The 27115-nt window shown below is 49.9% G+C and overlaps 8 protein-coding genes across 8 annotated transcripts; 4 read left to right on the top strand and 4 right to left on the bottom strand.

The window, feature by feature from the left end:
• Positions 1-40: 40 nt before the first annotated feature.
• On the bottom strand, positions 41-993 carry L3040_008362 (uncharacterized protein; the record flags this gene model as incomplete). The annotated part of the gene is made up of 4 exons (XM_066154006.1): positions 41-277; positions 325-665; positions 725-821; positions 880-993. 4 exons carry the CDS (start codon positions 991-993, stop codon positions 41-43), a joined length of 789 nt encoding a protein of 262 aa, XP_066010549.1.
• A 3995-nt stretch (positions 994-4988) lies between these two features.
• Positions 4989-6818, top strand: L3040_008361 (uncharacterized protein; the record flags this gene model as incomplete). Its single annotated transcript, XM_007295346.2, has 2 exons — positions 4989-5372; positions 5616-6818. The coding sequence occupies 2 exons, from the start codon at positions 4989-4991 to the stop codon at positions 6816-6818; spliced, it is 1587 nt and encodes a 528-aa protein (XP_007295408.2).
• Positions 6819-7367: 549 nt separating this feature from the next.
• L3040_008360 (uncharacterized protein) lies at positions 7368-10934 on the top strand (the record flags this gene model as incomplete). The annotated part of the gene is made up of 1 exon (XM_007295347.2): positions 7368-10934. One exon carries the CDS (start codon positions 7368-7370, stop codon positions 10932-10934), a length of 3567 nt encoding a protein of 1188 aa, XP_007295409.2.
• Positions 10935-12285: 1351 nt separating this feature from the next.
• Positions 12286-12878, bottom strand: L3040_008359 (uncharacterized protein; the record flags this gene model as incomplete). The annotated part of the gene is made up of 2 exons (XM_007295348.2): positions 12286-12546; positions 12675-12878. 2 exons carry the CDS (start codon positions 12876-12878, stop codon positions 12286-12288), a joined length of 465 nt encoding a protein of 154 aa, XP_007295410.1.
• A 1907-nt stretch (positions 12879-14785) lies between these two features.
• L3040_008358 (uncharacterized protein) lies at positions 14786-16360 on the bottom strand (the record flags this gene model as incomplete). Its single annotated transcript, XM_066154005.1, has 4 exons — positions 14786-15539; positions 15587-15975; positions 16034-16148; positions 16209-16360. 4 exons carry the CDS (start codon positions 16358-16360, stop codon positions 14786-14788), a joined length of 1410 nt encoding a protein of 469 aa, XP_066010548.1.
• A 3168-nt stretch (positions 16361-19528) lies between these two features.
• L3040_008357 (uncharacterized protein) lies at positions 19529-20410 on the bottom strand (the record flags this gene model as incomplete). The annotated part of the gene is made up of 1 exon (XM_007295350.2): positions 19529-20410. One exon carries the CDS (start codon positions 20408-20410, stop codon positions 19529-19531), a length of 882 nt encoding a protein of 293 aa, XP_007295412.2.
• Positions 20411-21864: 1454 nt separating this feature from the next.
• On the top strand, positions 21865-23547 carry L3040_008356 (uncharacterized protein; the record flags this gene model as incomplete). The annotated part of the gene is made up of 3 exons (XM_007295351.2): positions 21865-22405; positions 22456-22521; positions 22568-23547. 3 exons carry the CDS (start codon positions 21865-21867, stop codon positions 23545-23547), a joined length of 1587 nt encoding a protein of 528 aa, XP_007295413.2.
• An 806-nt stretch (positions 23548-24353) lies between these two features.
• L3040_008355 (uncharacterized protein) lies at positions 24354-26147 on the top strand (the record flags this gene model as incomplete). The annotated part of the gene is made up of 6 exons (XM_066154003.1): positions 24354-24509; positions 24569-24757; positions 24836-24911; positions 25026-25108; positions 25233-25670; positions 25953-26147. The coding sequence occupies 6 exons, from the start codon at positions 24354-24356 to the stop codon at positions 26145-26147; spliced, it is 1137 nt and encodes a 378-aa protein (XP_066010547.1).
• Positions 26148-27115: the final 968 nt, after the last annotated feature.

Below are 27115 nucleotides of genomic sequence, written 5' to 3'. Positions count from 1 at the left end.
TTCTTCCTTTCTTCCTTTCTTCCTTCAAGCTACTTCCTTCTCAACTACTACGGAATTTCTTACAGCGGTGCTGGTGCTGGTGCTGATGATGGTCCATCTTCACCGAAGCGGATGCTCCCTCGGGGGCGATTCCGTTCCACAACACGGGCGCCACGAAAACCTCGAACGCCACCAACGCCACGAACGCCACGAACCCGACGAACGCCACGAATGCCACCAATCTAACCAGCGCCGATACCAGCTCCCTCCCTTTGCCTTCGTAGAGACACCGCTCGGTCTCGGTCCAGCAATACCCCAACTCATCCAATCAACGGTTACGTTCACATTACTTCTTAGCTCCTTCTCTGTTTCGTAGCATTGAGACCATATTTCTAACTCATCTTCGATCGTCTCACTTGGAATGAGCATTTGCACCTTCCCAGGGACAGATGGAATTGCTGAAAAGCGTAATGCCTTCTTCGGGTCTGACTCTGGCACTATTGACTGGATATATTCCAAGAGAGTTTCTTCGTCTCGGTGCCATAATTGTGTCTCACCATCCCCGGTGCTTTTCGTGTAGGATTTTGGGATCCATACTTTGCTTATCTTTTTAAGCAATTCACTATCCGCTTCGAGGACACAATACCATTCGTTCCCTCTCGCCTGCCAGCCAGCAGGTTCGTTGACTATTTAGATTATTAACTCCGCGTAATAAGTAATGATCGATAGAAATAGATCCACTTACACGTATAAAACCCAGCTCCTATTTGAGCAGTTGTAGCTTCCTCATCATATTCTGCATTTCTATAACGCCTTTCATAATCATTGCTATTATCGGCTTCCTTTTATGACTCGCGTGATTAATATTTGCTTATATTATATAAACCAAGTGAATCTTACTGAGGAAAGGGTTCGATAACCGATAATTTCTCTTTCTCTTTCTCCGCAAGCTCTAGTGAAGAGAAAGCTTGAGGCTAGCAAGATCGAGCTAATAGACTGCGATAATAGGATCATTTTGGAGATACGGAAATAGTGTTAAAGATTTATGAGTCTTTCGAACGATAATGCGAGCTGGCGAAAAGAAATAAGCCTGCAAATGAAGAAGAGGGTAAAGAGAGTGATGAATTTAATTTGAAGTGGGTGCAAGAAGGGATTTATGTCTCTTTTCTTATAATTTATCTCTTTGACTAATCTCATTTCACTAATACTGATCACCGTATTTAAAATTCTCACGTCTTCATAAATCTTCCTACGTCAACTATAAATAGTCGTGCGACTAATAAATTCATATCGAAGATCATCCTGCGAGGCTACGATTCTTTACCTATACGATGTGCATTTTACGAATCTTCGGCTTTCTCTTGCGGCAAAGAGTCTAGAAAGCCGAAATTGAATTATCCATGTACGACGTCTCCTCGAGGAGATCTACCTTTACCGGCGGTTCCGAACTTCCCTCCTCCTTCTTTTCGAATACTACGCCGACTGCGATTTTTATCTGACGGGCATATCGACTGAAAAGATTAAGAGAATTTGCGATAAAGAAGGAACGATTATAAGAGATAAGATAGGAAAAGCTAAGTTCGATTGATCGAAAACACGGTATTGCGCTTTCGAAAGAGCGTTTTGCAAACATACCGGCTTCATATAAAGGCTACGAACGCGAGCCTGCAGGTCTACGACAAAAGAAAGCGATGTTTGTATTCATACGGATGGAGGCCGCCCGTAACGCCACACGTATTCGATAGTTGACGAGAGAGAAAACTCGGCGCGTATTTCTATAAATTGCTTCTAAAGGATCTCTAAGGTGTTTGCTATTTGAGAGAAAGCGTTTCCCTAACGTGGTTTTTACTTTTTGATTAATTAGTACTTTATATATAGTTCTTCTACCGGTACTTAATACGTCGCCGTACTCAATCTATAAAACATCTTAGGATTTAAGCATTTCGTTTTGGATAGCCGCCCGACGTGAATAAATACAAAAACATAACAACATCGAAGATTATCCTATCTTAAAATTATCCGCGTTAATTACTTCTAGCCGCCTCTAGCCCTTGAAAAAGGCTGTGCCACGGCCCATATGTTTATCTGTCGCTTAACCCCGAGATCCCGGAAAATGGGGCGGAGGATTTTGAGAAGATCATCTGACTACTGATTAAAAAATCCGGATTACGCTTGACTAACTATTTATAACATTGCAATCTGCCTCCTTAATTGCACACTGAGTAGATCGGGGGGCTACGATTCTTCACCTGTACGAGGTGCCCCTTAGAACCTTCAGCTCTTTCTCTTTCTTTCTTTTACGGTAGAAAGAGAGATAGAGAGTCTAGAGAGCCGAAATTGAATTATCGATATGCGATGTCTCTTCGAAGAGATCTTCTTTTACCGGCGATTCCAAACCTCTCTCCTCCTTCTTCTCGAATATTACGCCGACTACGATCTATACTTAACGGGTATACCGATTGAAAAGACCAAGAGGATTTGCGATAAAAAGGGAACGTGTATAAGAGATAGGATAGGAAGGGCTTAGTTCGATTGATGGAAAACACGATATTGCGCTTTCGAGAAAGCGTTTTGCAAATACACCGGCTCTATCCAAGGGCTACGAACGCGAGCCTTCTTAGCTCTACGACGAAAGAGAACGATGTTTGTATTATACGGATCGAGGCCGCCCGTAGGGCCATACGTATTCGACAGTTGTCGAGAGAAAACTCGACGCACAGCACTATGAATTGCTTTTAGGGGGTTTACAACTTTGTATATACCGGTAATTCCTCTACTTAGCACGTCGCCGTACCCCATGGGAGGACCATAGGGTCCAAGAATTGCGTTTTGGATACCCGCCCGAGGTTTATAAATACAACAACAACAACAACAACAACAACAACAACAACGTCTTAGCACAGATTTACAGGTACCGGTATAAGGTAAAAGAAGGGGAGGTCAAAAGATAATAGGCCTGGACAATGCACGCTTGGCAAGTAGAACGTTGCCCAGGAGTAAGAACATCATAATAAATAATCGACTATAATATTACGAATAGAGTACTGGTAACCGTGAATATCGTTCCTTCCATCGTGTTCTAAAACACGTCGATTGTTTTCCATCATCTCTTTGAGCCATCCTCGAATTTCATCTTGCTCGAGAGCTTCCCACGCCGCACACCAAGCTCGTGCAGTCCATTCGAGAGTACAAGGCCGCGTTTTCGAATACCTCTCGCGGTTTTGAGGTTGATTTTCGACTTTTTCGCTGCCGGCACAAGGTCCGCACCATCTTCCATCCGAGGTAAACAAGCTACTTTATCTTCGGGATCGATATATGGGTGTTTAGGAGGCTTATTAATGAAATGCAATTGATGTTATTGAATTTTTTACATTGATGTTCTTATTCCTCGGTAACTTCTACCTGCCAAGCGTGCAGGGTCCGGGCCTATTATCTTTTGACCTCCCTTCGTAGGTAGACGGGTCACGAAACAGTTTCGGTCGCGTACGGTCAGATAGCAGAGGACAATCAGTTATACAGAATCTTATCAGATTCATAAGATCTGTAGTGGATGCAATGCAGTATAGTGAGTATAGTGTAGTGTGCAGGGCAATGTAATCAATCAGTATACTCATTAACAGGTATACAGTACAGCATGGAAGCACATGGTCCACTCCGCGTGAGTTTTGGTTGTTGAGAGATGTTTGTTATTTACGAGACGGAGGGTTGGTTGCCAGGAAAGTCTCAACTCGGCTCAGGCGGCTGATCGAGTCAGGCACTAGAAGTATAAGTCAGCAATCAACAGTCAGCAAGCAGAAGTCGCGCGGGGAGACCCCGAGGTGTGATGATCCTCATGATGACTTCTTCGCTAAACTGACACCGGTTCTTCCGCAAGCTTCAGCCAAGGCAAAGGCCAGCCTCACTTGAGAACGGTTTGAAAAAAGGCAGTCCACGTACCGGTACAACTGCGTAGGTAACATGCATGCATTCCTCCATTTACATACATATTTACATGGAGCTGTCGCTCTAATTATTTACCTATTACTACCACCGTACCTAGGTACCTGCCCCCCGACCTTATCTATAGGTAGGTAGCCTTCCCGAAAACCGACAACGGCTCGTGGCCTCGCTCCATGACGAGCTGCGTAGCTCCACGCTCGTGATCAGGTCCCTTCCCAAGACACAGCTTGGACAGCCTCGTCTTGGCATTTGACATACAGAAAGATTGAGTGTGTGCCTTACCTGGATCATCGGTCTTATCTTTCCTCCATTGGGTTTGAAGCTAAGGTCCCAAGGTCCCAAGGGCCCATGTGATCATAGTTATAGTGGACACTCCGGAGCTATGCGTTTCGTGGGGTCGAGTCACGAGGTCGGCTGGTGGTCGGTCGGGTCAGATGATCCGAGCCCAGGCAACAACCAAAAACAATAGCAACAGGATAAGCAACATAAACAACAACAATAACCATTGGCTAATGACTAAGCGATATGCCTGAGGAGAGAACGACCGTCACTGCTTTGAAGAACAACAAACATACCATACCTTATCCCCATGCGAAGGATTCTTTCCCGATCGTCTTCCCACCATCTTCCTTCCATCCGCTCGCTCACTTCTACTTATCGGCCGTCGTCGGTCATCGCTCATCGGTCGTCGGTCGTCGGTCGGTCATCGCAAAACCGAAAGTCATGCCCCACCCTACACTACCCCTGCTTATCGCCCACCTCTGACTGTTCTGGGCTTAGCGCTGCAGCTTCGCCCCCCCGTGAATGAGCGCATATAGGTAGGTAGGCCCTGGGGAGCTTCGACCCTTCAACCAGCTCTCTTCCTCCGTCTCCTCCATCCATCTTCCTCCTTCCTCCTCTCCTCATAGCAACACCACCACCATCAGCCACATCAACTTCAGAAGACAGTATCTCCATCTGTCTTCAACAGCAACAACATCAACAACTCTTTAGTCCCCCTATTACCTATTAAATCCCTCGTCCGCAGGCAGACTCTCCACGTCCTTCCCTCTCCCTCCCTTCCATTCATCATGCGTGGGCTTATCAGCTTCTCACTGTTGCCGCTGCTGGCCTCATCGGCACCCACCTCCTCCTCCTTCAGCACCGAGACGATCCACGAGGGTGTTGCTCCCCTGATCTCATCTTCCAACTCAGTCGAAGTCCCCGACTCCTATATTGTTGTCTTCAAGAAGCACGTCACGGAGGCTGCTGCCTCTCACCACTGCAGCTGGGTCAAGGAGACCCACGTTGAGAGCGAGAGCGCGCGAACAGAGCTTCGCAAGCGATCGCAGTTTCCCGTGGCCGAGGATATCTTTGAGGGCCTCAAACATACATACAACATCGCCGGGAGCTTCTTGGGCTACTCCGGCCATTTCGATGACTCGGTCATTGAGCAGGTCCGCAGGCATCCAGATGTAAGTACACAACCCCGTCCTGTGTTCTCGCCCTCACTTGCCCTGCATCCGTCTCAATGTTCAATTCTGGATGGCTATCACTTCTGCCCTTATCTTGGCTCTATCAAGCTCCAGGCATAAGCCGAGTGTCATGCCGTTGCTGGAACAACTTAAGAGTGGGAGTATCACACGTGATAGCTCCTCCCCTGTCCTCCGCGTCATCACTCCTCATGAAACACATGTCCTGACCAGTGTCCCAATCAGGTCGAATACGTCGAGAAAGACTCCGTTGTGCACACTCTAGGTGATTACGAACCGGAGCAAACAGAGAAGAACGCCCCGTGGGGTCTTGCTCGTATCTCACACCGAAAGAGCTTGGGGTTCAGTGATTTCAATAAGTACCTCTATGCCGCTGATGCCGGCGAGGGTGTCGATGTCTACGTTATCGATACCGGAACCAGTGTCGAGCACGTTGACTTTGAGGGTCGCGCCCACTGGGGAAAGACCATCCCAGCCAACGACGCTGACGAGGACGGAAACGGACACGGAACTCACTGCTCAGGTACTGTTGCTGGCAAGAAGTACGGTGTTGCCAAGAAGGCCAATGTTTACGCCGTCAAAGTGCTTCGCTCGAACGGATCTGGAACCATGGCCGATGTCGTAAAGGGTGTGGAGTGGGCGGCCAACGCTCACACCGAGAAGGTCAAGGAGGGAAAGAAGGGCTTCAAGGGCTCTGCCGCCAACATGTCTTTGGGTGGTGGCAAGTCTCCTGCTCTTGACCGCGCTGTTAACGGTGCCGTTGACGCTGGAATTCACTTTGCCGTCGCTGCCGGAAACGACAACGCCGACTCTTGCAACTACTCCCCAGCTGCCGCCGACAAAGCCATTACTGTCGGTGCTTCTACTCTGGATGATTCTCGTGCCTACTTCTCCAACTACGGAAAGTGCAACGACATCTTTGCTCCAGGTTTGAGCATTCTTTCTACTTGGATTGGCAGCCCATACGCCACCAACACCATCTCCGGTACATCCATGGCTTCCCCGCACATTGCTGGTCTTTTGGCCTACTACCTTTCTCTCCAACCAGCTGCCGACTCCGAGTACGCTGTTGCTGATATGACCCCCAAGAAAATGAAGGAGAACCTCATGGCCATCGCTACCGAGGGTGTTTTGTCTGATGTTCCAGCTGACACCAAGAACATTCTCGCCTGGAACGGTGGTGGAAATTCCAACTACAGCTCCATCATTGAGGCTGGTAGCTACAAGGCTGATCAGCCCAAGTCCGCTAAGCTCCCAACTTCCATTGAGCTTCTGGAGGAGGCCATTGAGAAGGACTTGAACGTCATCTCCGGCGAGGTTGTGAAGGACGCAGAGACTGTCATTTCCAAGACGGCGAGAATCTCTAGTAAGATCCAGAAGATGGTCGAGGCTGAGCTTCACAACTTGGTCGAGGATTTGAGCTCTTAGATGAGATCGTTTGCGGGATATGAAGGCCATCTATGAAGTTGCATGAATGCGCTAGAGACATAGACTACCAACACGGCTCTTTTTCTTTTCAGATTGGGCATGAGATGGTGCGTCATGGTGGTTACCTTTTGTACTACGCATTTTCTTTACGGTTTCCTTGCGTTTGAGGTCCGCATGGGTTTCTGCTGTATTATGCACTAGACGTTCTACTTCAAATCGAAGTATCCTATATTGCATTGGCTCTACACATATATGTGACTGGTCTCCATGAGTTACGGCTTCCTGGTTTGGGACTACCCCAGGTAAGCGAGCTGGTCGCCCCTTCCCCTTTAGCCTAATCCAAACAGGTATTCGTACTTTCCGTTCGGATGATCAAGTCTATACATTGTTTCTCTTCCTCTGGCGCGCGTCTGCTCTTCTTCTCTTCACACATTCATCTCGCTTTTGGATAATACGTGGATGCGACGGCACGAGCACTCTTTGTATCGCATTCTACCAAGTATTTGAATACTTAGTCTCATCTTGAAGACCGTACACTGCATTACCACGATGTACCGCCGGAGTAGCACCAAGGGGCTCCATCGGCGCAAATCAACATCATCAGTTCACAGCAAGCATGAATCCATGGATCCCGAGCTTGCCCGCCAGCAGGCATATAGAGCAGCAACGTTAGCATTCGCCCGAGCCCAGGAGAGGAAGAGCGCTGATGTGGGCCACAGCGGCGGCGGTCTCTCGAGAAACAACACCAGCAAATCCAAGCAACTTGATCGTCATCCTCCTCAGACCCCATCAACACAGCAGGCCAATACTATGGAGGCCAATACTACCGACAATGCTGAGAGGCCGGTCATCAGACGACAGCACAGTGTGCGTTTCGTTGGACCTACAGGTATATCGAGAAGTCAGTCACTTGGGACGAGAGCAGCGCAGAATCCTGTTCAGAGGAAGTTGAGTAACGCAACGCTCAGACCGGTGGCCATGACAACAGATGCTCCGGTACCAGCGGCGTATCGGCCTCCCAGTCGTTCGTCCTCCATTGGCAAGGCTTCGATGCGAGGTGGAACAGCTGAGCAGTATGTCACTGGGGATGCCTTTGACGAATACTACACTCGCGAAGACGACGTTGCGTCAACGCCCTCCTCCTACCGCCGTATCCGGCGATCGAAGTCCATGTTCAGCCCACTCAAAGCAGTTCCAGATGTCTTCTACACGAACGGCACTCCCGATAGACGAGACAGCTCGCACCCCCGAGCAGGAAACTCGCAGACGTCTTCTACCCAGCCAAAGCACTCTGCTCTTAGAGCTCCCAGGTCAATGAGTTTTCTGCGAGGGAGGCGTGACCACACCCAATCAGAACGGAACGACAACGCTGTCCAGCTTGCCCGGGATCGGTTCTTTCGTGACGCCGAGCAGCAACGGCTCAGAGAGCAGCCTTCCTTTCTCTTTCGATCGAAAAGCCAGGCACAAGAGAAACCGTTTCGAAAGTCCGTGCGTACCAGCAGCGCAAACAGCTATGGAGGCCCTGTCGCTTCAGCAAATCAATCAATCGCCGCGAAAGATTCTGGGTTGAAGGATGTCGCCCGTAAAGCATCTCGAAACCTCAAAAATAAATTTAAGCGGGTCTTTGGCAGAAGCAGCAAAGATGATGAGCCTGTGACCGTCCCAAATCAGCAAGTAGATGCGAGAGAGACACATGTGCGTCAATACAACGGCGATCATCCCAGCGACGAGCAGGAGTTCTTCTCCAACATTCCTCATCCCGATGAAGGATCTCTTTCGCGTGTGGCATCGAGGCAGCCAACTATCCATCCCGCCAATTCTAGCCAACAACTTCGATCGAATGCTGGCAGCATCAAGAGTATCAAGAGTGTTGAGAGCGACGACAAGTCTCGAGTAACGAGCTGGAGTACAAGTGGGGCCAATACAATACCCAGTCAACCCGCGAAGTCTCTTTTGAGCAAAGAGCAGCTACATCGGCTCTCTATCATCAATGAAGTGGGATCTCATGTTCCTTCATTATCCTTCAGTCGTACAAGGAAGAACCAGCCTTCTGCGTACCCGTCCGTCGTCCACCGACCAAGCAAGAGTACCGGTGATGATCAGGCCCCAGGACCTGGTTATGTCGACAGCGCCCGAGTTTACTCGGCACTGATGAAGCGCATTGACGAGAACAGCCCGACGTCCAAGCTGAAGGCTGCACAGAAGCCCAACTTTGAGAGTTTCTCCATGTCAGTCCGTTGCGGAGATCCGAAAGCCGACCGGACGCCTGTCACTATCCGCCAGGTTCCTCCAAGTTCTCGCAATACAAGCAACAGTGAAAGCGTGGACATCCGTCCAGGGGATCAATCTCAGCTTTATGATGCTTATAACCATACTGGACCTTACACCCAGCAGTGGGTGACGGCTGAAAATCTTCAAGTACACCGTCATGTAGACGATGTTTTCTCGCCGAAAGATACCTTTAACAACAAGGAGAACGTCCCAATCAGTCAGCCACAGAGTAAGAATATTCCAAATACAACACCAGCAGGCCTGTCTCACCGGAGAGGCTCTAAAGCATCCTTCCATACTGTCCCCGACGCTGGTCGTACGCCACAAGAAATCGCCAAGCAGAATGAGCCGGTCATCCAGCATCCCAAGGGTATTCGTGAGTCACGGTCGGCTTTCTTCGGTGGCGGTGGCAGCTACACCATTCCTCGCACAGCAAGCCCATTCCGACGTGCTATGACCGAGAGCGACTACAATCCTGTTGCCTTGTCTGGGAATGTACCTCTTTCCCACCACTTTGCGGCTCCAATGTTGAATCCGCTCTACCTTGCACCAGAGAGCTCTACCTCCGCAGAGACCGTCATCAATGTCGCGCAGGGCCCCGACGATGCATATAGCGAGAGTATCTACTCGAGAACTACTAGCGGTCAGACCCCAGTGCCGGCGAAGAGGTCCATCTCACTTGTTCTGCAACACGATGTCCCAGACATGCAATTTTTCGGCGGAGCGGGTCCTGGAGATGTTGTGATTCTTGACCGAACCACATATCGCCCGACGATGCCCAGTGGTGCTGGTCATCGTGCCACCTCGTCTGCAGGGTCTAGTGAGTGGAAGAGATGGATGTCTTCGGAAGTTGCTAAGCTCGAAAGAGTCAAGGAGAATACGAACACTTCATATGTCAACTATGCGCTCCCGACCATGCCCAAGTCATTCCACAGAGGACACGTCCGAGAAGCTGCGCAGATCAACGACGATGACGACGACGAGACGGATTTTGCTTCGGTCGCTCCAAAGAAACTTGTTGCTGTCAAGCAGCCATTGGGCGTCGTACAGCAACAGAGCTCAAACATACCACCAGCTGCTCCCATACTGAAGCCTATTTTGAAGAAAAGATCGACCATCTCTCTCGTCGAACCGGTACCAGCCATCCTCCCAACAAACACGATTCTCAGTGCACCTCCGCCACCCCCTCCCCCTCCCCCTCCCCCACCTCCACCACCTCCCATCTCACAACGCTCTCCAATCCGCCATATGCAGTCCAAGTCCTCCCTCCGCTCCGTCAGCACAGTCAACACCGTTCGTACTGGCGGCACAGCTAGCTACAGCGCGCCAAAGGAAGCCATTCAAATCTCGAGTATGAGCGGTCGCAACTTGCTGCATAAACGCAACCCCTCGCAGTCTACGCTGAGAAGTACGAAGAGCAGTATCAAGAGTTTTGAGACGCCGGCGAAATTGGTCAAGAGGCACGGACGTCCAGCAGGAACCGCGACTGCGCAGAGTAGTCCTGGCAGTGGACTGGTGGGTGCTGTAGAGCGGCAATTTGGGAGTACGAGTACGAACTCGAGATACAAAACACCGGGTCCTGGGACGGCGAGATCTACAGGTGCGAGCGGTGGGAGCGGGGACGGTAAGGTGGAAGAGGATGTCTATGGCGTTGAGGGCACGGGGTTAATGGGTCCGAATGGGGACGGGAAGACATGGAGTGTGAGTCAGAGCGGGAATGAGAGGTTCAGTACTAGTGAGGGGGAGGCGCAAGCGAAGGGGAGTAAGCTGATGGTTGATATGTTTCTGAGTTCGAGGAGGAGGAGGATGATTAGCGAGAGTGAGCAGGGTCGTGTCTTTCTTTGAAGGGTAAGAGGGGTTTGAGAAGGATAGACTTTGAAGGGGTTTTGGGGTCCCTGGGCTGGGCTGGGCTGGGCTGGGAGAAGCTAAAGTATAGATAGATATACTTCTTACGAATCATTATCATCGTTAGTAAAGGGGGGGGGGGCTGGGCTGGAAATGGGATATGGATATGGATGCGGATCGCTCTCGGCTTTTGGATTGTCGCTTGCGGTCTTTGGTGAGCCGCAAGCCGAGTAGCCGAGTAGCCAGCTCCCTAGTCCTAAGGAAACACCACGGCGCGCTCGCGAACTTGCAGGTTACGACACGGGCGAAGGGGAAATAGCAGCAATGGAGAATAGAATCGGAGATGGGAAATGGAAGAAATGGAAAATGAGACTTTGGAATTCTTTCCCCCGGCTTTCTTTTTTTTTTTTTTCTTCTTCTTTCTTCTACGCGGACGACTTGCCTACTTACCGGTACTCGGCTCGCGAGGATGGGGATTTCTGAGCGGGTCGTGTTGAGCTTGTAGGCTTGTAGGCTTGTAGGCTTGTAGGCTTGAGCTTGTAGTAGGTAGTCAGGGCAAGGGGGGAGGGGGCTTTCTTTCTCGCTGACTAAGTGGTACGTTTAGGTGGGTAGGTAGGGAGGTAGGGAGGTAGGGAGGTAGGGAGTAGTAGAGGAAGGGGATATATATATATATATATATATCGGAGGGGGGGATAATTCAGCTACTTACCAGAGTAAGTAATCCATTCCCCTCTGTTGAGCGAAAGTCCTCTGAATCCAATTTCTGGTTGAGTACTCCTTGCCTCCCTCCTTCCACACCTTCTTCTCCGTTGACCTTCAGTCTCCAGTAATGGCTCGAACGTGCTGAAGATGAGGAGGTAGAGGAGGAGGAGGAGGAGGATGAGGAAGAGGATGACGATCCCGATGAAAACATGGCCGACGCGGAGGAATCATCTTAAGGCTTCTCCGACCACGGCCTCCTAGACCACGGAACACCGGCCGAGAAACGGGCCCGGCTCGTCTTCGAGAATGACGGACGGAGGAAAGAAAATTGAGGGACGGAGGAAGGAGGAGGAACACCAGGCAGCGATGGCTTGCTTTGCACACACCCCTTGCTCCTACTATTAAGAGATAGGCAGACGATGTTGGTGAGAGCTCCTTGGCTCCCCAGCAACGCGAACGCATCTCCGTTTTCCGGAAGTACAGCAAGAAAAGGAAAGAAGGACGTGATTGCTATTGCTAGGAACGCCTACGATCCTCTCAACCTTTCAACGGCGCGCCTGTCTGAAAGCTGGAGGAGGAACGGTAAAATAGTACTTTATTCCTACTTTCCCCTTTTCTTTCTTTTTTTTTTCCCTTTGGATCAAGAAATTCAAAAAAGCAAGGCGAGAGCCCCGACCGCGACCCAGCTCGCGACCAGGTACGCCATATTCGCGCGCACCTCCTGCGTGTTCCGCATCGCCGCGTTGTAGTCCCCCACGCCGGGGAGCGGGATCCGCGCTTTATGCGTCCAGAAGGCGCCGACGTGGTGCCATGCCGAGGCCAGCGCGAGTGCGTTCAGGCCTACCACCACCAGCCGCCCATTCTCTGAAACGAGAAGCAGATAGATGGAGCTGAGCAACGATGCCAGGATCTAGATCTTGAGTCAGTATATCTGATTTCATGGATGTATTCGTTTGTCTGCTGGTTTGGGGTTGGCGCGCGATCCGGCTTGCTGTTTATCGATGTGGAGTGATGTTGTATGGCAAGGGGGGTCCGTACTGCGCATGTCCCGCTCGCTTGGGTAGTTCTAGTCCTGTGCAGCTGCTCTCCGACGGTATTCGAATGCTTGGCTGCTTTCTTGATGGTCTCTTCGTAGCCGGAAAGGTTGCGGATGGAGATGGAGGCCAGGTAGAGGTTGTAGGCGCCGAAAGCTGCTTGGCCCGTGTGGAGAATGGAGAATAACAACAACACTGCTGTTTTCATAGTTGCGATTGCTCTTTTAGAAAGGACGTTTATATATTTATATATTATTAGAACTGAGACTGGCAAGGCTACATCCTCAACTTCTTCATCGTAGACGAACGGCCCTTTTGAAGGGATGACGTCGTTGGGGCGCACTTTTTCGTGACGAGGCTTGTGTTTCTCGCAAACGAAACACTAGGTTTGGACGAACATCCTCGATTGATTCGCTGCTTGGTAGTCGCAATAGCAATTCGTTAAGCCAGGGGATTCGTCAAGTCGTCAAGATACTGCTATGATAAATCCTCTTTGCTCGCAATGAGAGGCTTCGTAAGTCACGTGCTGTTTACAAGAGGTTCAGTTTCTTTCATCGTGCCGAAATGGTGTTTGTGAAAAGTCGCTCTCATATCACGCACCAAGAAAAGATCCTGGATATGAATAGAGTATAGGATACTGTAAGATCGCGAAAGGGAGCTGCCCGTGTAAGCTAGAATATTATCTCTTTGAAGTGCATACTCTCTCCATCCCCGCCTTTCTCATGTAGAACTCCGCTGATGTTTCCATAGCTTTAAGCAATTTTATGTTCACGATGAGGGATCGTTTTGGTCGTGGATATGACTGCGAACGACTGATGTGATCGGTTTAATGCAGGGCCTATTTATCTAATCGACAGAATGGGTGGAGCTCAACGATCGTCATAACGGATCTGGATATGGTATGCATAATCGGCGCAGGATCTATAATGACGTAGTCAATCTATATCAATAATAGGTGAAGGAATAAGTAAACCATGACATCCGAGCCAGAAGTTACAATACGATAAAGATCGCGTGCTCGTCGTGATCCTTTCTCGCTTAGCTGTAAACAAACCCCTCCTCCTCCTCCTCCTCCTCCCCATTGCACTCGCAGTCTAAAGGTACACAGAGACCAGTCGATACATCAAGAGCTATACCCGACCTTCTCTCTCATCTATCTGTTCCGCCTATCGTCAATACCCCGGCCAATTTTCCAGCAGCATAATATTCAACTTGCCCATCTCGCTCGCCCGAGAGAGAGACATGGAGGGATGGATGAATCGAAAACGACCGAAGCACTCCATCGGAATGGATACCATCAAGCGCTTGTCTATGGTGTCAAGATTTCCGACCCCTGACCCCCTAGCTAGCGCTCAGTAAAGCGGGCTTCCCATACCCTACATTCTTCGGAAGGGGGTGACCCCGCTGCGTAGCTGCGGACCTGGGTTAATGTAAGCAAGCAAGCAAGCAAGTAAGCAAGCAAGCAAGCAAGGACGCCATGAAACTGCACTCAGGACTACGGCAGCAGGCGAGACCGACAAGCAGTAGGATATCTATGGCCCGTGGACTCGCTTTGAATGCCGAAGCCGGATTCGCAAGAAGGGGATGAACCAAAGCTTCGATCCTGGACTTTACCCACATTGACGAAAGTGAGAGAGGAAGTGAGGTGGCAGGCAGGATTAGTAGTAGTAGTAACAGTGGTAGTATTAGCATTCCTGGGTAGTATTTTTTCTATAACCCAGCATCATCTCATGTCCGTTCTAGTGGAAGAACGCAGTAACGCCGTGGCAAACCCCCGCCCCGCCCCCCCCGCCCCCCAAAACATTTGCCCCTCGTCCGCTCCAGAAAACGAAGCCCAAGCCAGCCAACCATCTATATACACGAAATCTCCTAGGGTAAAGAAAAGAAGAGGAAGACCAGCCTGTGCAGGCATCCTGTCCCGTCCCTAGTCCGAAGGGTATAAGTCCCGCACTGAAATATATATAATACTTACATGAAGGCGTTAGTTGTAGTGTACATTCCCGCTCCCTTTGTTTCATACGCGTGCAGGCATCAATTCGTAAATCCACTATTCTCAGCCAAAACCTCGGCGCTGGCTGGCTGAACGTCGGCTTGCGCAAGGAGGTGGGTGGTCGATCAGCTCCGCCCATAGCTGGAGCCGGGCCTCTTATCCGGCCACACATCTCGCCTCCCGTCGGTCGGGGGCCCCGGAAGCACCTGGTCGTACATTTCGGGTGGCAGTGTCGGTAGCGGTCCTGAGAATTCGTAGGAGCTCCAGATCTCCGTCCGCACCGTCTTGACGATTGTGGCATTGGGATTGGGATTGGAATTGGAATTGTCACTGTCACTGGCGCTGGACACTAGCGGCCACTCCCCAGTGGGCTTGCAATTCGGCCCCGACTGCCGCTCAATGTCCCAGCTACTGCCTTGAGGGAGGGCTTCCTTTTCGATCCGGGTGTCGAGATTCGACTTCGTGCTAGGGTTCCCACATGCATCGCAATCTGCTCCGCATGCGCCGCACTTGGTTTCTCGCGTCCGGCTACCATTTGGGTCCAGAGCGCCCAGTCCTATCGCGTCGGCGTTGCCCATGCTTCGGCTTCGCGTGTAGCCTTTACCAGCGGTGCGCATGCGACTCGAGAACCCGGATCCTGTCTTGTGAGTCCAGTAGCGGGAGGTCTTGCAGCGACTGCTCGTCGTCCCCCAGAACTTGCTCCTCGATAGGCAGACGCTGAAGAGCGGTCGTAGTGTCGCCATATTCGCTGCTGTGATCGCCAGCCCTGGCTCGATTGCGGACCAAATAACCACATCGGTGGAGTAATACAAGAAATCATGGGAGTTGTCGACCAGGATCTTGACGTACGGGATACGGACGATGACTGCTATACAAGCGCTGCTGACGGTTAGTAGAAGCTCTTGTGTATCGTCGGGTGAGCTTACATCATTCCTAACGAGAGAATGAGGGACACGGTGATTTTCGTCCGCAGGTTCATGTGCAGTTGTGATACAATGTGTACTGGCAAGAATGCGAGAATGATATCGGCAGACGCATTCAGTCCCGAGTGCGTATAAGTCAAGGCGCCGACGATGTCAGGGTTAATGCAGGTGCCCGGCTTCTGTGAAAACTGTAGCCAGAAAAAATCTACCGGCGAGCACTGGAAGATGAGAAAGAAAAAATATCCAACAGAGAATAGCAAGACGAAGCCCATGGTCAGGTAGAGACAGATTCGATGCCACTCCTTGACAGCAATACGCAAGAGAAAGACTCCTATGCTCAACTTCAGGACGCAAGTCGCCGTGACATACGAAAGCTCGACTGCAAACCACCACTGTCAACACTATTAGCAGAGCTCTCTGTATATGCATATATCAGACGTTCTAACTAACCATCATTGCAGGGGTATAGTTCTGCGGAGCTATCGCCATGACTTCGTTATACGGCAACCCCATAGATTCATTTATTCCTAGGAGGGCGAACACAGCCGTTGAGGTAAACAAGAGCCTTTTTTTCCCAATTAGTTAGCCACTTTCTCGCATCCCGTCGCTGGAAGTGCGCTCTTACAGAGCGGATATGGCCAGCCAGTCCTCCAGGCCAAAATTCTTCGCCATCACCGCTCGAACATAGATTCGTAAGACTGCAGTTCCCCACGTCAAGCCCAAGAAAAGCCCAGCAACGCCCTCGACTTCCGGAGACCGGTTGGTCGACGGGGACATTGCGAAATGCTGGTTGAACGAGCGACTTCGAAGGCAACGGACCAAGGCGCAAGCAAGCGGTGACAATCGCAATCGGCTCGGGACATCACTAAAAAGCCAGACGGGAATGAAGGGCGGGGAACGTATACATATGTGCTAGACTAATTATACCAAAACAGATAAGGAATGACCTGGCAGCGAACAGAGTTTGGAGGTTTCACGATGGTGGCCCTGGGGACCTTGGAGTCTTGGTGGAACCGTTATGAACGGGGACCCCGGCTCTTCAGGGGCACCTCACCGGCCACGTTCGCTACGTCGATAATCCGATCAATTCATACATAGTACCACTGCGCATGGCGAAGTCCAATGTACGGTCTGCGTAACACTATTGCAAGACCCTAAATAGGTGCCGACGTTCTAAAAGTAGTGGTATACACGGACGGCGGCCCCCCCGCCACGGTCAAACTCTCGACTTGCGCATGGGATCAAGCTTTGTCCTGGTCATAAGACGCAGCTTCCGTGCGTCCGGTAAATGGTGCGATGACTTCTCGCGTGGTAAATAAGAGAACTGTATGAATCGCGCGGGCCACAGCAATCCCGAAGCCTCCGGATTTGGATGCTGATATAAGTAGACACAAGTAAGCGAGCCGTACGATCCTCTCACTCGCAAGATTACCGCTTTACAGATGCTCCCAAGCGATACTACGTATATCGACTCGTGTGAGCCTTAACAGGGGCGATTGGCTTCCAAAATGTTCGAGAGTAGGCGATTGTCGCAGCCGGGTTATTTTGTTGCTCGGTTATCTTCCTCGGTTGATTTAGTCCGAAGCTCAATCGGCACTTTACTGTAGCAGAGGGACGGGCTAGGTACGTAGTCGAACTGGCCCGTAGCGCAAAGGGCGTTACAGGTAATTAAATGACTGCAAAGTAACACTTTGCTTATAAATACGCAGTACCGCAGGCCACGAGATTGGTAATCTTTTGACTTTAAACCCAATTATTCGGCTTGTCGATCGGAGGTCAATCGGAAGCAGCACCTATTCCAGCTACTCGTTTACGGAGTATCTGCGTGCAGCAAAGTGGGCTGGGACACCGAGATACGTAGTAAATGAGCAGAAAGATATTTGTAGCTACCCGGCCGCGAAACCCATCCAATTGAATGCCCAAGGACCAGAATAAGTGGAAATCCCACCGAAGAATCTGACAGCGGCGCGTACCCACAGAAGGGTTTTGAGAAGGTTTTTGAGAAGGTTCTAAAGAAGAAGAAGCCAATGTGATACGCCAAGCTGCCAAAAGCCGAGCAACGGGTCGCCCCCCGCTTTACATTTTTAATTGAAACTTGACATTTATTCTAGTTGTGCAAGTACGTAGTAGGTACTATCAGACTGATTCAGGCATTCCGCGTCCATGAAAGGCGACAGGGGAAATTCACCGCGCGCGGATATAAATAGGACCAGGAGATTATGGTAGTAATATCAACTTGTGTTCTGGTAGATCGCTTTATTATAGTAAAATTATTACTACTACTACTACCGGTACTTATAATGTCTAAAAGTATAATGTGCAAGGGCTCTTACCGGGGCTCGAACTACAACGTTAATAAACTTAGACTTCGTAACCATTCAGCCTTGAAAAGTATCTTCGGGTAGGTAGTATTTAGTCTGTGCAGTACGAAGAGCTGACAGGGTTTTAAGCCATTAAGAGACCACCGCTCTACGATTTATGGGGCTAAACAGGGCCCGGCATTTACTTCAGGGGGGGCGGATAGTACTACGTACTAGTACTTACTTATTAATTAACACTATCAAGGATCTCCGTATTATGAACAAAGATAGAGTTGTTTCCGAACGCGGCATGCACGTGGTCCCTGCGAGTAATATTCTCCGGGATATTGCCTCGGGTTACGGACCAGCTGATAAGTCGCAATTTAAACGGATGGTCAGCCCAAGCGGGTGGGAGGCTGACAGCCTATTCGTGCAGCCAGGAATCACAATTACTACGTACTACGTCGCAGGCCTAAGTATTACCCCTCGAGGGTGCCTTAAAAGTTTAGTTTCCACTTTAAACCCCCTGTTTTCCCTACCCTCGAGGGGTAATACTTAGGCCTGTACCGTGGTATATGCCCATATAGGAGATCATTCCAAATATAGAATCAAATTTACCCCCAGCCAACCACTCAGAGCGTTGCAATCTCGTTCGCCGGTCTAGAAACATCCGCCTTCTGGTAGCGCGAGTATGGATCAGAGAGTAAATAGTGAAGTAAGCGAATTTGTCTTGCATCAGATATTCGTGCGCCGGTAAAGGGAGAAGCTATCCTCAGTCGCATGCGCCTACGAGGGCGGTATAGGCGCATAGTTAATGTTGTATCAACTCCCGTCGGATATATGCAATTGGTAGTATCGGAAAACGTCTACTACAGTTTTGTCGCGGTATGGCAGAACTAGGTCTTGTCAAAGGTCTAAATTGTGTACAAGGAGAGAAGAGACTCTAAGGTACAGGAGGAGATACGTAGTAAGTTTTCTGATAATGATCCGTGCGCACCCTGTCCTTGGCATTTCTTGGCCGAATTGTTCATTCTATCCCCTCATACTACGTATGTTTAGCGACCGAGTCTTAAGCAATCTACTTCATGATAATAATATTTTGCCATAAATCAAATTTGGAGGGGGGCGTGGTTATTGGAGCACCGCCTCATTATGGTTAATTGTAATTCTTTACGATTAAGCGTCCCGTATACTGGATATGAGTGGCTGAGTTCACACAAGATCCAGATCTAATGATTCGCTTCGGCTTGTGCCGTATCGGATATTGAGTGTCGGAACGAACTTGCTCTCTTCTTCCTTGCCTTGTGCACCCGCTTCCTACCGGTATCGTAGTATAGGGCATAAACAACCCAATATCGGCACATCGCCCAACGCGAGGTTCTTAATTTGATCCGACCGATTTTATACTGAAATTCAATAACCCGCTATATAACGGTTCGATAAAGACGATCGATAGGACGATGTCGTGAAGCCTTTTCAATGAACGGGAACTCAATTGTTTACTCTCGGCTAACATCTTTACAGAGCTATTATTCATTGTAGTCATGAGAGGAGTTAGCAACGTTAGAATCTGAAAGACCCGACACGACATGTTGAACGTAGGCAATACTTGACGCGGATTTGATTTACTTTTCATTTCAGCATCTCAAAGATCGTTGAAGACAACGGTTTTGTGACCATTCAGTAAGACTCTCTTCTCCGTAACCCACTTCACGGCCTTGGCCAGAACTTTGCTTTCCACGTTGCTGCCCTCAGTCGTCAAGGTCTTTGGACTCATTCCATGGCCAACACGAACAACATCCTGCTCGATGATGGGTCCCTCGTCAAGGTCACTTGTGACAAAGTGCGCTGTGGCTCCGATGATCTTGACGCCTCGATCGTATGCCTGATGGTATGGCTTGGCACCCTTGAATGAAGGCAAGAAACTATGGTGGATGTTGATAATTTTGCCAGACATTGCGGTGCAGAGTGCAGGCGAGAGAACCTGCATATACCGAGCCAGGACAATCAAGTCAATGTTGTGCTCTTTGACTAGTTCCAGGATACGACTCTCTTGTTCAGCCTTGGTCTCAGCAGTGATCGGGAGGTGGTGGAAGGGGACCTTATAGGTCGCCGCTAGAGGAGCATAGTCGGGGTGGTTTGAGATAATTAGAGGTATCTCGATTCCAAGCTGAGAGATAGATTGTCGGAAGAGAATGTCATTGAGACAGTGACCGATCTTAGATACCATGATCAAAACCCGAGGCTTTTGGGCCGTTGAAGACAACTCGAAATCCATAGACATGATTTTTGCCGTCTCTTTGAACGACTCTCTCAGGATCTCGGCTTTGATCTTTCCATCTCCTTCAGAAGCCTGGATCTGGGAAAAGTGGACTCGCATAAAGAACTTCTTGGAAGTGGGATCTCCGAACTGCTGCGAGTCCACGATGTTCAGGTTGTGTTGGGCCAAGAAGCCAGTGACTGCGTGAACGATGCCTGGTATATCAGGGCATGAGAGAGTCAAAATAAATTCGTCGCCGTTGGCCATCTTGAGGGGACGGGAGCTCCTGGATCGGGGGACAGTGGAAGCTGAGGCGAAGTATCTCGAGTTTGAGTGAGGCTCTTGACGATAAAAGGTTCTTTGAGCAATTGAGTGCCCAGATTGGAAGGAAGATGTTCTGATACTGCCGGTCGCCGTCAATCCACGAGCCTTAACACAGAATCCTCGGGCTTTTGTTGCCATCGAATGTTTTGGTTTTGATACTGTGCCTGCAAGAGAACATCTCAGTACGCTCATTAGTCATCACAACACGTGACTGTTATCGGCATTCCGACTTCCATCATTCCAATCCAAGCTCCTCACCATGCACCCTTCCACAATATAATACACACGCATACTGCAACTCAAGAGTCTGTTCAAAGAACACAGCAATATTATGAGGATGACCTGGCCTTGAATACCACATCCAAGATCCCCGACATCATGGAGTCGAGGACCGACAAGGCAGGCAGCTGAGCCATTTCGATGAAATCACTCAAGACAGCCACTTGAGGAGTTGTGGAACAAGAAGCCAGTTTTGAAGCCGTCTGGTGCACCAGAAGCCTCACAAATGAAGAAGATGCTCGGTTTCGTAACAAGAGCAGGAGCTTTGCCCCGATATATATATATCAGCATTTGGCAATGTCGTCATATTACATGAAATCGAGGAGCTTTCGGTCCCGGGCCTCGATGATCGGATGGAAAAAGAATTCGAATACGACCTTTCATGCGTCCGGCTTCTTGCATGCTCTCACTAGGTCACGGCTAGCTGCAGGCTGCATTTAAGATAGCTAACCCAGATTGCAGATGCCCCAGCAGTAGGGGTGCAAAAGAGCTGGTAAGACCGACTGAACCATTCTCCTGAAGGGCACAGATACAGAGCTCCTTCTGATGCGTGCCTATGAAGTTGATCTGTTGGGGACAAGAGGACAACGAGTCGGTTGCACGATGGGCAAACGAGAGAGGAATCAAAGTGGAATGCCGTTATAAGGTGACATAGCCTACCGGCACTCACGATCCTTTTGCACTCCCAATTCAATTCGGTTTATCACGCGTTGAAGTCACGTCTGTGCGAATATTATGTGTCACGTGGCTCTTCGTATTCTGCGCCTAGTCAGCCCGAGTGTTTTGGAAGATTCGGTACCATAATTGAGGGTAAGGTTTAATTCATGATTATTGGAGCGAATCGTGTGAGCAATACCTCTTTTCTTTTCAGACTCACGTGGGAGCTGTACTGATCAGGGACTAGCCTCAGGAGCGATCTCTACAAGATCATCAATCTTTTTTTTCGTTGTCTTGTTTCTTTCAGGTCACACATTCGTGATAGATCAGGATCAACTTGAGAATTCGCGTAGGACCTGCATCAATGTCTCGCTTACTTGTTTTGCTTCTTTGAACAGGGGAGTATATTGCTGCTCGGAATGTTCCGCCTCCGAAATTGGCTCACAGCTATCACGGTCACAATGCTGGCTCCAGAGTTAGGCAGCGCAGATTGGACCTTCAAATCACGACCAGATTTGTCTCCTCCAACCCTCAACATCACGCTGTCAACCCCATCCGAGATATCGCCAGGCTATATCTTCGTATCGCCACGTCCGTCTCGTAGAGTCAAACCCATTGGGCCTTTCGGCCCAGTCCAAGCCGGGCCGTACATTTTTACAACCACCGGAGAACTTGTTTGGTCGGGAATCGGATCATTCTCAGCTGCCACGAACAATTTTCAGGCTGCGCGGTTGAATGGACAAGATGTGCTGTTTGGATTTGAATTCGATGCAACGTCCAGACGAACTCAATTTGGACAAGGGCGAGTGAGGATACTGGACCGCAAGTATGAGATGGTCAAGGAGGTTGCCATGATGAATCACATAATTGCCGACAAGCACGAATTCCAGATTAGGAACGAGAAGACAGCGCTATTCGTATCGTACACGCCAGTGCAGTGTGATTTGACAGAATTCAGCACTAGTCCTAAGGCTCAATGGCTTTTGGATGGAGTATTCCAAGGTTTGTCGAGGCCAGAACAGCTATGCGATATGATCATTGACTCGGTTTAGAGGTTGATATAGAGACTGGACGCCTCGTTTTTGAGTGGCGAAGCCTCGACCACGTGTCTCCAAGCGGTAACTTTTCCACCTGCTATCGAATAACGTAGCTCACCCAGCGCAGAATGCGTTGTGCCCCTATCTACATTGTCGCTGGGCAGCGGACTCAACAACACGGACGCTATAGACTTCTTCCACATCAACTCGGTCGACGGAGACGGGAAGAACTACTTGATATCCGCTCGCCGCACGTCCACTATCTACAAGGTCAACGGAACTACGGGAGATATCATCTGGCGCCTGGGCGGCAAGTATTCGAACTTCACGTTTGGACCTGGAGCTTCATTCGGCCTTCAGCACGATGCGCGATTCGTTTATAGTTCTGAGGGTGCCGACACTGCAACCATCAGCCTGTTCGACAACAGTGGTCAACGCTCCTGCGACGGGGAATGGGAGAACGAATCCAGCGGTAAGAAACTTGTCTTGGACACCCAGAACTGGACAGCAAACCTAGTTCAAAAGTTCGCAGCACCCAACGGCGAATTTGCGTTCGCGATGGGCAACACGCAGGTGCTGCCCAACGGCAACGTCTTCGTGAATTGGGGGACAGCAGGCGCAATCACGGAATTCTCGCCGAGTGGTACTACCGTCTTCCATGCATATCTCGACAGCGGGGTGCTTTTCCGGAACGGAAGACCGGCGAGCTATCGCGGATTCAGATTCAACTGGACAGGAATGCCGAGTGAGGACCCTGCAATCGTCTCACTGGCAAATCGCGAGAGCATGACGGTTTATGTGAGCTGGAATGGCGATACTAAGACGAAGTCATGGCAGTTCTGGGGTATTGATCCTGAAGGTAGAGAGGAATTGCTCGGCGAGGAAGAGAGGATGGGGTTCGAAACGGAATTTCATGTTGAGAGTGGAAGCGGTTGGAAAGGGTTCCTGGCCAAAGCGTTAGGGAAAGATGGAAAAGTGTTGAGAATGTCGAAGGTGGCAAAGGTGAGACCATACATCTCTCCGTATGATTCGGAGAAGGATGGCCTCGCCGTCGAGAAAAATAGCCCCCAAGCCTTGGTACACGAAGGCCGAAAGAGCGAGTTATAATGATACCTTCCAAGGATATGAGGATCTAACAGAACTTCTACCATTTAGACTTCTAGAATTATCGGTTGAGCTCCAGCATCTTGAGCGACACTCATACTAATATATTTCTTCAGCTGTTATCCCATTTATTTGCTATGCGATACTCAATATCCTTCTCATAAATGCAATTCTTGTGTATTCATTGTGTTCCATTTGCCTCTTTAAAGCTCTCGTACAAAGATCATTGCTTCAGACTCTATCTGTCTTATGTATTCACAAAGTATGAGAATAATGGCAGTGCTATAGCTGACCTTCGTTAAGAACTTCTTGCTATAGCATGACCGTGCTGAAATCAAACGAATATTGATCTCTTTTTACTTTATATCCATAATCTTGATTTTCCCTGCGTTCAGCTGTATTTCTACCTCGTTTCTAGTTTCGTGTTCAAGAGTGTATTTGGCGTCATGTTATTCAAGCAGATCCTCGATGAAGTTTCACTGTTATTGTCTAGCTCGTTGATCAAGCTCCATTCAGGTTCATTGTTCACGTATTGAGAGGGAATACCGAACCAAGCCAGCTAGCTTTAAAACTGAATAGTCATCTTTTCTCAGGCTTGTAGGAAACAAGTGAACGCTTTGCAGTGATGGGCAGATATCGTGACGTTCTCGCGTGTTGGGTGACTTAGCTTAACAATACTAGATGGACACAACTGGTGAATGCGTGGCCAAAATCAGCACATAAACCCACCCCTTTTCGATATCTCCCTTTTTTTTCGAAAACCATACACCCCGAACTCATCCAACCTCGACTTCGATCTTCATCGCACGATGAAGTTCATCACCACCCTCGGCACTCTGCTGCTTGCAGCCAGCCTCTTCGCTCTCCAAGCCTTCGGTGACCCTATCCAAGCTCAAGTCGCCGACCTTTCAACTCAGCCTGCTGCGCGCAGCGCCGTCGTGGAGAGTCTCTCTGCTCAAGGTCAGGTCCGTCGTACCTTTCTTCGCATAAGCATACCCGAGATCGAACTGACCAAACATCGCAGCTGCTCTCCGCGGAGTCCAGAAACGCACCCATCTGCATCCCCTTCCTTCCATGGACACCGGCCAGCCTCGACGAAACCCAATACATCATCGACTTCGTCGCCAGCGTGGGAGATGCCTTGGTTCTCAAGCGCCAATCGTGCCAGAAGGTCGTCTGCTACAAGGGCACTAAGGTCTTGGCCTGCAACTCGGTAGGTCCAGCAGTTCTGGATTCTTCGCTAGAGCACTCTCGATATCGTAGCACGTCGATTTGCTGATCTTGTGTGTAGAATGGAGAGGAGTTTGTCGGACGAGCGAACGGCCTGAGATACTTCCTTGAGGATATCAGAGACTCCTGCAACCGCGGTCAGTATCGAGCGCTCCGGCCGTCTGCTTCGGCGCATGTCTCTTGCGGACAGCGATAACATCCTCTTCCCATAGCTGGATTTGGCGTTTGCTGACTCTTTCTTGGTACCCCAGCTGCCCTTGGAGGATCAGTAGATGACACCCATGGAGTCACCGTTCTCCTTCGAGGCGGCGACGACTGCGGCCCGAACTTGCACGTACGTATAAGACTCCAGAACCCATTTCTCACCCAATCTTCTGGGATTTTGCTGGCTCCGCGCCTTGGACACGGTCCTGGGTTTCCCATAAAGTTACCAACCGCAGCGCTAACTTTTGCTCAAGTGGAACTTTAATGCCTACGATCCACCCGTCGCAAAATACGCGCCAGAAGTAGCCACCCGCTCCGACCTCGCCGTGGGGGCAGCCGGCGTTCTTGCTGCTCGGCAAGTCGTAAGTCTCAAGTTTCTCGCTCACACCCTCACCCCTTCTCCAGCCCTCTGTCCAAGCAGAGACAGCAAGGCAACAAGGCAACATGGCAATACAACAGCTGCTGACCACTTTCTCCTATCATACACTCAGTTCCCGCCCGCGCCCGCCCACATCGATTGCGGCACCACAGGCTGGCACCCGGAGTTCCCCAGCGCCTTCGAGACCGAAGTCCAGGCCCTCATCAACCTCTTCACCAACTCGCCGGGCATCACCAGCTTCGAGCCCCAGTCGCGTGTTGGATGTCCCCGCGTGGCTTGCTACGGGGGAACCGGCGTCTGGTTTTGTAACAAGGTGAGTGAGCCGCCGTCAATTGAAGAGCTTCCGATCTCTCTCTCTCTCTCTCTCTCTCTCTCCCCCTCTTCTCTCTGTCTCTCTCTCCCTCTCTCTCCACGCCTCTCTCTTTCTTCCCCCCCCCCTCCTCCCAAATAAAAAGAAACAACAAGAAAAAAAGAAGAGAGAGCAAGAGAAAAGACAAGAGTGGAAGAGACGAAGATTCACCCACCCACCCACCAACCACCCACCAACCAACCACCAACCACCTAACTAACCAACCCCCTTTCTCCTCCCCACCAGAACGAAGCCGCCTTACAAGTAGGCCACGCCCAGTACCTGACGCGCCCGCTGCAAGAGCTCAAGGACTACTGCAACGACAAGCGCTACGTCAAGGGCGAGTGGCGCGACGCGCGCAGCTGGACCGTCTTCGTCCGCGCCGGCGAGAAGTGTCCGCGCATGACGTGGGACTTTGGCATCCCTGGCCAGAGCGGGTAGTTGGGGGGGGAGGAGGGGTGAAGACAGAGAGGGGGGGACTAGTAAGTAAGTAAACAAGCAAGTAAGCAAAAGCAGTCTATCTATCTATTCTATTCTATTCCGTCCGTCCGTCCATCCGTCTCTGATGCCGCATCCTAGCAGCTTGCACTTGCATCTGATGATCGATCGTTCCAACAGTCTTTCCTTCCTTCCTTCCTTCTTTCCTTCTTTCCTTCTTTCCTTCTTTCCTTCTTTCCTTCTTCTCTGCGAATGGGAAATTGGGTGGGACTGGGTCTGGGACTGGACTAGATCGATCGAGATATATAGTAGTAGGTGGTACCACGGTACAGGCCTAAGTATTACCCCTCGAGGGTGCCTCCAAAGTTTAGTTTCCACTTTAAACCCCCTGGTTGCCCTACCCTCGGGGGGTAATACTTACTTACGCCTGCGACGTAGGAAAGTCAAGTAGAGTAGTAAAGAACGTACGTAGTAGTAGGAGTAGTACTACGTAAGTCAAGGAAAGTAAAATAGAGTATATTAAGGCAAGGCAAGGCAAGGCAAGGCAAGGCAAGGCAAGGTAGGGTAAAGTAAAGTAAAGTAAAGTGTAATTTAGTAAAGTAAAGTAAAGTACCGTAGAGTAAAGTAAAGTAAAGTACCGTAAAGTAAAGTAAAGTACAGGAAAGTACCACGGCACAGGCCTACGTATGACCCCTCGAGGGTGCCTCCAAAGTTTAGTTTCCACTTTAAACCCCCTGGTTACCCTACCCTCGAGGGGTGACACTTGCGCCTGGGACGTCGTAAAGTACCGTAGAGTACCGTAAAGTAAAGTAAAGTACTGCCACGGTACGGTTTCCACCACCGCACTGGGACAGTATAAACCCCCTGGTTACCTCACCCTCAGGGGGGTAGGTAATACGTAGTACGTAGTAATACTGTACTTCCGCCTGGGACGCAGTAAAGTACTACCTAGGTAAAACTAGAGCCAAGTA

This window comes from Drepanopeziza brunnea, assembly GCF_022702325.1.
Source record: "Drepanopeziza brunnea f. sp. 'multigermtubi' strain 214-2 chromosome Unknown ctg15, whole genome shotgun sequence".
In the NCBI taxonomy this organism is placed as follows: Eukaryota; Fungi; Ascomycota; class Leotiomycetes; order Helotiales; family Drepanopezizaceae; genus Drepanopeziza; species Drepanopeziza brunnea.
The sequence above is the reverse complement of the archived record's forward strand: the minus strand, read 5'-3'. Positions and strand labels throughout refer to the sequence as shown.